The sequence below is a fragment of the Ptiloglossa arizonensis genome, chromosome 3 (genome assembly GCF_051014685.1).
Source record: "Ptiloglossa arizonensis isolate GNS036 chromosome 3, iyPtiAriz1_principal, whole genome shotgun sequence".
Taxonomy (NCBI): domain Eukaryota; kingdom Metazoa; phylum Arthropoda; class Insecta; order Hymenoptera; family Colletidae; genus Ptiloglossa; species Ptiloglossa arizonensis.
This window is the reverse complement of record NC_135050.1, coordinates 30634953-30648205: the sequence shown is the minus strand read 5'-3', so window position 1 is coordinate 30648205 and position 13253 is coordinate 30634953. Positions and strand designations below refer to the sequence as shown.

At 45.0% G+C, this 13253-nt stretch overlaps 1 protein-coding gene across 4 annotated transcripts in view; it reads right to left on the bottom strand.

Annotated features, from left to right (window-relative positions):
- Window positions 1–13253, bottom strand: part of LOC143145087 (adhesion G protein-coupled receptor E3) — a 68303-nt gene that overhangs the window by 15565 nt on the left and 39485 nt on the right. For all 4 annotated transcript variants that reach the window (XM_076308128.1, XM_076308125.1, XM_076308126.1 and 1 more), the window contains one exon: window positions 12001–12106. In XM_076308128.1, coding sequence (XP_076164243.1) covers window positions 12001–12106 — 106 coding nt within the window. The remainder of the gene's footprint in view (window positions 1–12000; window positions 12107–13253) is intronic.

Below are 13253 nucleotides of genomic sequence, written 5' to 3'. Positions count from 1 at the left end.
CGAGTAATTTTCCGAGAACGATACACGCGCAATTGCGCGGACGAGCGTCGCTCGGCTGATAACAAAATTCGGGGAGAAGGAAACCGAAATTGGGCATCGCGATCCGAGTTTCGAGCAACCGGTCTCGTATCGCTACGATCGTTCGATTATCGTTCGATACTAGCGCGGCGTTCTTCGACGAAACGACGAAACGACGAAACTGCGAACGCGTTTCTTCGGCAAACGTCGCGTCGAGTGTAGCTCGAAGACGAAAGAGTCGAGCGACGGATACGAACCAACCGGAATTGCGAAAACCTGGAAGAACCTCGAACCTTTCGAGCCGAATCCCGCGACTCGGGATCAAGTCCAGGATTATTCGCGTTGCCGTATCGAGACGAAAGAAAATTTCGCGAGGATAACTGTAAAGGTGCGAACGATCAACGTTTCTCCGCGAAACGATAGAATGTGGCCGGTAAGAGAGTCTCGCGATGGAAATTGGATCGTCGGGGCTCGTTCGACGACCGGTAAAACTGCCGAGTAAACTATGCGCGTATGTTACGGAGAACCCGGCGATATATGTATTTGCCAGCGACGCGCGTAAAAGCGGGGACATTAGCGGTAGAAACGGCGCGCGTTACCAATTTCACGAGCGGTAAACTACTTTTTACAATCGCGGGAACGTTGCGCAGAGAAGTCGAAGAATCGTTCCTTCGAGAGGCGTCGATTTGAAATTCAATGCAATTAAGGGGACGGGGGGAGAGGAGTATCGATTGTACCGAGCAATTGCAAATAATTGCCTTTGACTCGGCCGATCGAACGACCCGTGCTTTCCATGCAAATTACTGCATTTTAAAACAATTACCTACGTTTCCATCTTCGTAGAGCCGCGTGTTGCTTCCAGTTTGTAAACGTGTCCGTCGCGACGGCGTAGCAACCGCAGGGTCGATAGAAACATTGAGAATTTAGCATAATGTCGGTCGAGAACGGTGGAATAATAATTGCGATGCAACGTTCCTCCGGATGTTTTAATTTTCTTCCGAGTTCGGATGTATCGCCCCGAGCCGTAATCGATGCTCTCGCCGGCATTGGCGCGCGTATTTCCGGAGAATTACTCTTCCGAAACAAGCTCCGAGTTTCGCGGCCGAAGGAAACTTTCTTCCGCTCTTCGTTAATTTTTCCATCGAAATACCTTGCGTGGAATTTAGTTTTCTTTTGCCAATTTAAATTGCCGAGCGAGCGGAATTTCTTTCGAACAAGACGACCGATGCAATTTCTTCTCCACCGTTCTCGATTTCGACGACGAAACAAATTTTATACCGTTGAAGATCTACAGGTCCGTCCGTACCGGAATCTCGCAATCGAACGCCAGTCGTTGCACGATATTCCTCGTTCGACCAACAATCGACGAAGCAACGAAGATGGATAATTGGATAGTGGACAGCGACGCCCAAAAGTTTGCTTTCTTCGCATCGCGTCGTTCACGGTGAAAAATGGGCGTTAAGGGAGTACGGGAATCGATCCGGACGATAACTGGATAAACGGATAGAACGCGAATCGAAATAATTCCACCCCTAAACGCGTACGAGTTACTCGTTGGAAACGTCTTTTTAAAGAAACGGACTTTGAGCAGCGAGCGACGGACCGCGTCGAACGATCTCCTCTATCGAGATCAACGATGGAAAAACGCGCAGAGTTGGAACGAGTTCGTTCCTTTGTGTACTCGAAATGTTTTTTTACGAAATCGTTTCACGATCGTCCGAGTTCTGAAACAAAGATCTTCGACGTTCGACCGAAAGGAAAGAACATTGCACGTACACGAATCTGTTTTCGTAATAATTTTCATCGGGACTGTAAAAATATAAAAAGGTCCGCGCGCGGCCGCGAACGCGTGAAACGAAGATAAGCGACGGGGGGTTGAGTTACGGTAAATAACCGTGGGCCATTCGTTTCGGTATACCTGTGCGCGTAGAATATACATTACTATACGTAGACAGAAGAGAAGCAACAAAAGAGAGCTTTCTCCGGTCTGTTTTCCCGACCAGGGGGAAGGACGTTTATCGGGTTTTCCGTAACGCTTGATTACGTCCGGCTTTGATTGCGTTTTCCTTTTACGTCCTCGCGGAATATTCCTTGACTCCGAACGAACCGCTTTTCCTTCGAATTACCGATTTTCGCTGTTTCGAAACGGCTCTAAATCTCTACCTTTGTAAATATTTGCACGCTTTGCGTTCGAGCTCGTTTAGCATTTCCTTGCTTCGAGCGAACCGAAACACGTTGCTTCGACCTTCGACTCGTAATCGTGGTTCGCGAAAAATCCCAAACGAGAACTCGATGCGCGCATCTTTCCCCGAAAACACCTCGGATCCTAGATAATCGCTCGTACTTGGTAATTGTCCGGCGAATCTGAATCAGGTCGCGTTCAGGTGGTTTGGAAGTTTGGTCACGATGCGAGTGGATCGGTCCATTCGACGAGCATCGAACAAGGGGCTGTAACTACGGTTTGATGGGAAACTGCGTAAACTGGATCCGCGTGTTAGCACGGACGACAAATATTTGGAGATTGAAATCTTTTTCGAAACCGTGGCTTTAAAACCCTTTTGTCGAGTCTCGACGAAAAAGATCTTTGACACTTTGGTAAATCCTGGAGAAACACGTTTGCGTGTTCGGTACACCTTTCGGCTAAGGGTCACGATACGCGAGCGTTTGCGCGGATATAACAGCGGACCTCGAACTTGGAAAATAAAATGACATTTTATGCGCATCGACCTACTCGACTCGACCGAGTCTCGCGAAAGATCAAAGGACGCGAATACAAGAATTCGATGGAGGCATATTCGCGTAAATAAAACAGGCTCACGGATAGGAAATGCACGCACCGTAAAAGCGGCGTTATCGATACACGATCGAGTCGGATCGATCCGATCTTTAAAAAACCAATTACCATCGAAAGCTCTGATTTCGTTTTAACGAATATATATATATATATATATATATATATATATATATATATATATATAGAGAGAGAGAGAGAGAGAGAGAGAGAGAGAGCGTGCGTGTTCCCTTTCGTTTCGTGGTCACGGTGTACGTCCCTTTGTACACTCGGGCGAAAAAAACGGAAGGGATCCGTTTCCGAGCGTACGCGATGCGCGGAGTGTGTCCGTAGAATTTTTACCACCGAATGTACACCTCTACTCGCGATTGAACGTCCTCTCCGCTTTTACGAGTACGAAACGCATCGGCATCGCTTACGTAGAAAAATAAACAAGCGTGGACTCGTCTAACGAACGATGACCGAACGTTTTTTTTCGATAATTACCGTCTTCTCGAACTTTTCGATTTCTCATTCAACGTCTACCGTATTTATGTACACGTGTATGTACGTACGTACTTTCAAGGAACGGATCGTTACGCTTTATCATTGTATCGTCTTTACGCTTTTATCTGTACGTTCGAAACAAAATTTATCGGTCGCTCGAAGCCACTTCCTCGACAATGAATCGTTTCCGTTCGCGACTCCAATCTTTACGGTCTGCCGGCAGTACTTGCTACCAAGTGTTCGTAAAGATCGTAAAACTTATATTTGAAAAGCTGCAAGACGGTAGGAGAACGAAGCACGCCAACGACTTAGAAATGGAAATGTTGCGATCGACGAGGGAGCAAAGTGTCCTCTTTCGAAAGGCCCCGATGAAAATTGCATTTTCTCACGCGACGTACCGCGAAGAAGGGGTGGATTTTTTACGAGTACTCGGAGTCATTGGATCGTTCGCTCGAGAGATTGATACTCGTTTGGATACGAATTGAGACCGTTTAAAAGGGTGCCATGTACGTTGTTGAACCCTCGAGAAAATTTGTCTCGCGTCACTTCGTGTTTCGAAAGTTACGGTATAAGCGCAACATTTTGGAAGTTTGGATCCAAGTTGACATTCAAAGAAGTTACGCGATTCGTCCGGATAAAGTCGCTTAAGAGAACACGCGGGCAGGCAATAACCATTTTGAGAGCGTTTTTATCCGAGACAAGATGGCGAAAGCTGGTCCGCGTAAGTACTCTCGCAGCAGCCTTGAGCAAATATTGTCGATAAAACAACCTAAGTTTCGCGTCGGCTCGCCTCGTAAATAATGCATGTTTCCCGGCCAATGTTTTCAGTTTTATTTAGACAACTTCGCGGATCCATATTTCCGTTACGGCGTCTTCGGTTTCCGAAACTTTCTCCGTCCGTGCACTCCACACGGGCAATAATATTTTATAATTGTATTTACTTTCGTGCTGTTCGTCGTGGAAAGCGTTTTCTTCCGTACGAGTTCTTCTCGAAACGAAGACATCGACCGAATCTAACGAAATTTTTCGATAAATTCCGACAAGTTCGTAAATTCGAGATACCTCTTGCTCTCGGTGATTCTCGCCGCGCAACCGTAACAAACGCTTATAATTATTACTCGCGAAAAGAATTAGAATTTTATTTTTTTCACTCGCCAGCTACGCGACGCTTATCGACGGAGAGAAAATTCCAGATATATACATACGTAGGTAACTAAGTATTAGGGGGACCGGAAAGTAATGTCGTTTCCTTACATTAAATTCAAACACATAAATTTTTAACGAGTTTTTATTTTTAATCAATGATTTGGCGGCTCTAATAAGATGTTTTAGGTAGGAGAGAACGGAAATAGGAAAAGGAGTGGGGATAAAGCGTTTCATCCCGGGCCTGCTAGTGGACTCGTCAGTAAGGCATCCTAGCAGGCCCTGCCTTATACGCCGGGACATTGGAAGATCGGTAAGAGGTCGTATATATAGCGATCGGAGCAGGTACGGGAACTTGCGGGAAACTGTTGGTGGTGAGTTTCCCTCTGGTGGCAAGCGTGGGTAGTGCCGCCACAATGATATAATCACCCTCATTATCAACAACCTTTTGCCATCTAGTGTGCAAATTTTCAATGCCGGATCGATAAAAATCAATTGGTTTTTGAGCAAAATATACAGAGATGGCATTTTGAATATCATCCAAATTTGCAAATCTTTTGCCACTTAGAAAGTGTTGAAGCGATCGGAATAAATGGAAATCCGATGGTGCAACATCGGGCGAGTATGGTGGGTGAGGCAGTACCTCCCACCCCAATTCATTAATTTTTGCCAAGGTTCGTCTTGCGCAGTGCGGTCTTGCATTATCGTGTTGCAGAATAACGCCTTTTCTGTTGACAATCGCTGGCCACTTTTCAATTAAAGATTTATTTACACGATCTAATTGTTCACAGTAAAGGTCTGCATTCACAGTCTGTCCAGGTTTCAGCACTTCAAAATGAACAACGCCGCGAATACTCCACCAAACACACAAAAGGGCCTTTTTGGGGTGTAAACCTGGCTTAGCAGTACTTTGTGGCGATTCATTTGGAGAGAGCCACTGCCTTTTGCGTTTTGGATTATCATAAAGAACCCACTTTTCATCTCCGGTGATCAAGCGATCAAAAAACGCTTCTGTATTGTGCCGTTGAAGCAATAAGTTGCATGTGGTGGATCGGTTAGCCTTGTTCTCTTCGGACAGATTATGCGGGACCCAAACACCTGCTCTGCTTACTTTCCCAATCTGCTGCAAATGTTCTTGGATGGTCGACCAAGGTTGGTTAAGACTGTTTGACAATTCCTCGATTGTCTGACACGGATTTGCTTCCACTTCCGCACTTAACACGTCATTGTCTAACGTTGTTGGTCTTCCTGATCGATACGAGTCGGAAAGATCAAAATTACCGGATTTGAACTTGGAAAACCACCTTTGGCATTTACGAACGTCTAATGCATTTGGATAAACATCGCAAATGTTTTTGGTAGCAACTGTTGCGTTACTACCCTTGCGAAACTCAAAAAGCATGCAATGCCGGATATGTACCTCTTCTGGTATTTGGCTGGCCATTTCACCCAAAATTGTAAAGAAAAATTTTAAATTTAATTATTTACAACTAAACAAGTCACTATAACCTCAGAATGTCTTTGCTACGACTTTAATGTACACAATGAGCTGACAAATGACAATCAAATAGTGACATGCGCAGAAACGACATTACTTTCCGGTCCACCTAATATATACGTTATCGTCGAGAAATACGTACATTACGTATTACAATACCGTGGGGACCAGAAGCGCGAGCGAGCGATAAATGCGTATCAAAATAAAGAATAATTAGTTGGGAAGCGTATAACGTGTGCCGAGTCGTTCTACTTTCTTCTTTTTTTTTTTTCGTTTCCACCGCGCTCGACCAGGAATTCCTCTTTTGGCCGTGTCGAGTATCGTAGTGTGCGCTTCGAATATAGAATTTTCGTTCGTTCGTTCCATTTTTCGAAATGGTTAGCGAACGAACGAAAAAAGTTTGATTCGTAAGATTTGTTACGGGACGTTGAACCGTTTAAACTATTCGAAGCGCGGTAACGTTGTCGTCGTTCCGGCGAACCTGGACAAAAATTCGTGGTTTAACGTTCGATTTAAAGCACTTTCGTGGACAATGTTGGCGAACTTTTGGATCGAGTGAACTATGACCGTAAATTTGAATCTGGAAAGCTTTCGGAGAGAGGGTTTTAAATAGCGAGCTTCTTAATGTTGAAAAACGTGCTGCATTGCAGGTATTCCAGTTCGACGAGTGGTTTCGTTCTCAATTTTGTTTTTACGAAAACAACATTGGTCGGACAGCAAACGCTATTTCTTACTCGGAAAGATCGGCGACTTTCTCGCAAATTATTGCGAATTATCTTCAAAGAGAAAAGTATTGCCACCGATAGGAAAGAGTTACGAAATACGTATAAGCCGATTTACACGGGCTTTGTGTTTATACTATATTCGACTCCCTTTTTCTTTCGAATCGAACAACAAGAATCGCGATCAACATTTCCTTAAAATTACTTTAAGAGTATCGGTACACTTTTCAAATCTTGGAGTTTCACAAATTGTATCCGAATGTCGATTTCCAGTTCCTTTGTCGCTGATTCGCAACTTTGGCTTTCTTTAAATTTATGCATTGTCTTTATTGCCGAATTACTTTGCAATTCGGCAAAGAGAGAGAGAGAGAGAGAGAGAGATCCCAAAGGGATTTAATTCGTTCGACTAATTTAATCGTTTGCCCCAATTTCTCGCGAACCAAGTCTTACCGAAAATACGTCACTTGGCGTATTATACAAACGAGCAAAAGAAAAGATAAAAAGAAGATAAAAGCATGTAGGTAGGGCCAGGACGAGCGGGATTAATACCGGGTTACGGCGTAAAGTTACAAGGCACGGGGCCTCCGATATGGTTCAATTATAATCTTCTACGCGGCATTTACCGATCCTTCGTATATTATATTCTACATTCACTATATAACCTCGTAACGAGACACGGTCTCCTTAAGGGATCACGTACCTTCGTTACCTCGAAAAGAATAAGTTTTTTCAAAAACATACGATACCTACCTATTAGGTACGGATCGATTCGATTCGATTCAAATGCTTTTTATTCGAAGAGGGACGATACTCCGTAGATTGTTTTAAAAAATTGTAGATATTGTGTATAAGCAAATATGGTCGACAAATAAAATTCCGTGCGTGCGCGCGGTGTGAAAGCGAATGAGAGTTTATTAAATTTCATTGTACGTTTATTTTTTGGAAAAATAAGAAAATTATGCCATTTTATAAGAAAGAGTGACAATTTACGTAAAAATTTGCTCCATCGAAAAGTTAAACGAAACAACGAAACAGCTCGATCGTTCGAACGAATTTGCGCGTTTTAAAATCTCGTTCTTGAAGCAGATGGGCTTGGCAAAATGAACTGCGACAAAGTCTCGCATATCGAAGTTTCGATAGTTTCTCAAATTATTGTCCGAGTAAACCGTGGTACGCGTAGTCTTGAAATGTTCCGTACCGGTCGTAGGATTTTGGTGAATTCGTTTGGTTGATTCTCGGTTAAGTACCGATGTTCGACGTTTGTCAATTATTTCGTTCGTATCGAGCGTAGTTAATTCCTGTTGATCACAGTCACTCCTGTCCAGGTTTCGTACGATTCGGCTCGGTAATTCACTTTGAGAGGAATAATTAGTATTTTCCGTTTTCTCTCTTTTCGATTCGGGACTCGAGCTCGCACGCGATTATTTTATTCACGACTGCCACCGAGTAACGAATTCTGCCGTAATACGCACGCACCTGTAATCAAATCTTTGTAATCGATTTTCATTACGGTTCTTTCAACGAGACGGAGACAATATTTTCTGTCTCGTTTGATTTTCCTCGTGGCGTCCAGTTCCATTTGGATACCGATTTCCTCTCAATCGATCCACGGAAATGGAGAATGTACACCGACGTAGCGAGTGCAAGATACGCTCTTTTGCGGAGAAGTACACGCAACGGGAACAAGTATCGAACAAGACGAACGAGAATACCAAAATGACGGGTGTAATTACAGTCTCGTTGCAAGCGATATTAACTTGTAGCAGTAACGAACACAACTGGTCGTAATTTAGTCGAAAAGAGAGAACGGTTCAGTTTTAATAATGCAACGTCCGTTTCGTGTATCCGTTTAATAGTCGTAATAAACGTCTGGCTGAAAGCACCAGGCGAGATCGTTGAAATTTTGACGGTAGAAGCGCGGAATGCACACCATCGGACGAAGACTACTATATGTGCCAATAGACGCGTTATTGCCGTGCTGCGCTTAATTGCAGCGGAAACGAGCGTCTGTAAGAATAAACGCGATCGCGAGGGAAGTTTCCTCTACGGAAGATAAATTCGGAACGAGGCAAAACAGATGCGGACCATTTCTTCTCGAGGAAGTAAAAAACGTTCGTAAGAACGCGAAGATTCAGGTTTTCTACAATTTAGCGACTGTAAAACTAAACGATAATTTCTCGAGTTTCCCCGAACGAAATGAAATACTCCCGAGGTGTTAAACGGCAATCGTTCAACGTGGAAAACGCTGACCGACGGATCGAACGTGCGACGCACGTTTATCTTTAGATGCGGCCCAAAGATTCGAATCGGCGTCTAATAGTCGAAGCTAAATTCGATTCGATGTTTTCATCCTCTCGAATCGAGTCCGTGCTCGGTACCGCGAAACCGCGAGTTTACGCAAATGTTGATCGAATTTAAAATTTCGCCAGGAATGTTTGGAAATCCGTTTCGAAATTTTCGGGGCGAAAGTAGTAATTTCCGTGTTTGCTTTTGGATTAAATTCGACGGGTTCCGTTTGCATTGCTTTCGAGTCGGATCGGGGTCAGCTTTTGGTCGAAATTTCGTTCGGAGGTGGTCGATTCGTTGGTCGCGTATCGTTCTCGGAAGAATGAAAATTAGTCACGTCGGTCGCCGAAACCGCTAGTAAGAGCGAGTAGGCGGAAAAGGAGTCGTCGATGAAGAAACGACTCTTTCTCGAGTGTCGAACGAAAGCCGTGAAATATTTTTCAAGCTGTCGCGGTACGCACCGTTTGCTCGACCCTTTTGAGCCGAGACCACGCTCGCAAGACGCGAGATCATTAAATTCCTTAGAGACGCGTTAAGTGCTCTCCGACGTCACGGCGAAGCGTGCGCATGGTCTACGTGTACCCTAGAGAAGGAAACGTTGCTCTCGTATTCCTTCCGATGGAAAAACCTTCGACGGTTCTCCTACGATCGATGTATTTACGCTTTAAAAAATATTACTTTTTCGAATAACTTTCGATTCGAGCGAAGAAAGTTCTTCGCAGAGAATGTTTCTAGGTCACCGGTTTGCTTCCGAGGCTCGTTACGAGAATTGATTCTGCTCGGATTTTCTGCATTTTCTACGTACTCTTGCCAAAAGAGCTTTATCCGTATAACGACGACGACGACGACGACGACGACGACGACGACGACGACGACGACAACAACAAGAGGGAACTCGAAGCGCGAGCTTTTCCCGAATCGGATAATGTCACGGGATGAAACGTGGATATCCTGTTCCAACGGTCGACGTACCAGACAGGCGGCCAAGTCCAGGAAAATCCTCCGCATCGCGGGTAAAACCAAGTTCCCAACCTGGGGAAGATTCTACTCGGTATTTAGTCGGACGGTTTTGAACGGTCGAAAACCGAGGGTGGCGAGCTCGAATCGAAGAGAATTCGTTTACATCGGAAGGACGTTAACGGTAGAAAAAAAATGAAAGAGCACTCTTAAGATCAGTATCGAGCGAGTTTTCCTTCCGTTCCGTAGGAAATTTCTTCCGTATGGTTGCTTAAAAGTAATCGTGTACGATCTTCTTACGAGTAGAAACTCGATCTCGAAGATCGAGGTTAATTTCAGGACGTGTCGATATAAACTCGAGATTCTCGGCGAGAGAAACACGATTTGCAAGGTCTGGTGTGCAGACAGTGGCGTAATTAGTGCCGAATGGGATAGAAGGGACAGAAGGGATAAAAGCCAAGGTTCGAAAGTCCTGACGGGGCGTCGACGAGATACTCGATTCCACACCCTTTGCGCGCGCAGTACCCTAATGACGAGGGGATATTTTTCCAAGCGAGATAAAGAGAGAAGTATGGCAGTTGTTTCTGGCAGAATCCGCTTGTCCTTTGCGCTGTCGTTTTCACCGCAACGACCGGCTGCCAGCGCTCCGCGCGTCGAACGGAATTCCCTGGTTTTTGTTCGGCATCGGTATATACAGCCCCGCGACCAGCAGAAATCATCGTTTCGAATCTATCTATGTACACGCGCTCGCGAAACTCCGAATCCATTTTCAATTTTCCCCCATCGACCACACCGAGGGCACCCTGATTTTCTTTTATCCCCGTTCGCTCGAACATCGCGCGTCTCCTCGACTGTTTCGTTTCCTCCTCGCTGAAAAAGAGAGAGACGCGAAGTTGCCGCGATCTATCGCGTCGCGACGTCGAATTCCCTTCCGTCTCGTCGATTTCTTTTTTTCGCCTCTTTTCACCTCTTTTCACCTCTTTTCACCTCTTTTCCCCTATTTTCCCCTCCTTTCCCTCGGGAACGACGAATCCGCGCTAATTAACTCGCAATATCGCGATGCTCGACAAAAACCGCCTCACCGTTTTTCTTTTATTTTCGATAGTTCGCGCTCGTAAGCACGAATACCGCTCGTACGAGTATTATTTATCTTCTTTTTCAAACAGTACGCGTTATTGTTCCTCCGATATTCCTACGTTGTGCAGGAACATACCGGAGAATTCTTTTTTTCTGGATAGTTCGTCGTCGGTAGTTCGATAACTTTCGAATTGAACGATTTTTCTTCGCGATTAATTCTTATCCAGGAAATTTGCGACAACGTTCCTACTTCGAACCAAAAATAAACGGAGTTCGAAGATACCGGTATTCCGTGCAGCGTCGAAAGCGCTCCATGGTTTTCGTTCGAGATCGTTCGAGGTCGATACGATCGATGTCCTCTTATTGGTCGAGACGTCGAAACTCGTGCGAAACTTTCGAATTGAATTCGTACAGGTCCACAGGTTACGCGCAGTCTCTCGCCTCGAAGGTGGCGACGAGGTGCTCGTAGATTGTTTCGAAGCAAAATTCCCTCCCGAAGATTCAATTAACGAGGATATAAACGTTCGAACGGCGAAACTTTGCGAATGGCTATAAAAACCGACGAAACCAGTTTTCGTCCATCGACCGTCGTTATCGTCCGAATAATTTTGCCTTTAACGAGAATTCGATCATTTTGCGCGATAGAACGACAAGGGAGGTTGTTGTTTTCTTTTTTCGTTTTCGCGCGATACATCGGAGAAAATACAGAAGTTTCTTTTGTAAATATCTTCCCACCGTATTTATTTATAATCAACGTGGTACGAACGGCTCGAACAAAATCCTCCGTCCAATGATCGATTTCTCGAATAATCGAATTCGAATGCTCAATGTTCCGTTGCATTTGGGAATTTAACGGGAAAAAAACGTTTCGAATCGTTCCGTCGATTAAGACGATTCGAGATTTTTTTTCAATTTGTTTTTTCACTCTCCGGGGAACTATTGGTCTTCTACTCGTCCCGTGCGGTGCTAGACGCGAGACAGAAGCGAGGATTCTTCGATTGGAAAAAGCTGTCGAAACTTACCTGAACGCCACCCACTCCGACGATGAAGAGCAGTTGAACCATGAAGAGGGCCGCCAAGAGGTTCATAAGAGTCGTGCCTGCCAGGCTCCGCAAGTCCGAGAACAGACTGGAACAGAACGAGAATCCTGACTTTCGTCCGTTCGAGAAATTGGATAAGTAAGTTTCCAAGAATGTGGATTTTTCGCACGGAGAAGATATCGTATAATACATGGTAAACAAGAAACACGAGAAACGGAAAAACTTTGGTACGAGATTCCTGTCCGTTGTATTCTCGAGCGAGAGCAATTTGCTTTTCTTCGTCGAAGAGAACAGTAGGCATTCGGGGAGACGAAAAATTCAATTTACGACGCGATTCGAGTCAAAGATGTATCAAATGTTCACGAAAGAGAGAACGTGTACGTACGCGCATACGTAGATACTCGCACCGACCTTAGCAGGTATCTCGTTTAGGAGATACACGCGCGCGTCTAACTTGGAGGCACGTGCTTTTGTTGTCGACCGAGAGACGCGTCTCCGAATCGTGCAACTGATTCGTTTATCGTCGGTTACTTTTTCGTATCTTCGACAGCATCGGAGATACTTAAAGAGGCACCTAACTCGACGACTTCAAATTACACGAAAATTACTCGTTGCGCCTAGGAAAACACTATGGACGGCGAGCTTCGTATCTCGATAAAAAAGCAAAGCAAGAAGAAGTCGAATACCGTTGTAACGTGCACGTTCCTCTTTGATATAAGTATTTGCGCAACGTTCGTTCGAAGCGTTTTTGTATACGGTGGCCAATTCACGGCTAATTCGAAATCGCGAAATTGGACGGCTTACTCCGAAAGAGCGGAAAACGAGGGAAAAATAGTAATTTCGTTGGTAGTGGATGCGCGTAGGTCGATTCTCGTTGAAACGTAGGTACCGTTTCCCCCGGCTAGAACGGAGTTGGCGAAGGATGGAAAAGTAGGCGGAGGGTTCGCAGAAACGGCTCGGCCGCGTGTAATTCGTCGAGTGTGAATAATTCATAAATCAAACAAGATGGTTGAGCTTGGTCAAGGTGAAACTGTTCCCGCTGGCTATACCTGCTCCGGCTTCGTTTTTTGTTCGTTTCTCAGAAACGACGCGGTCGTGGCAAGCGGCCAATCGGAGAGTCGTGTATTCGATGAAATGCGCTTTCTTTTCGCAAGTTACGTCGATTGCCCGAACAACACGGAAAGACATCACCGGAAGTTCCAGACGGCGTGGATCGTGCTCTTCGAGGAGGAGGA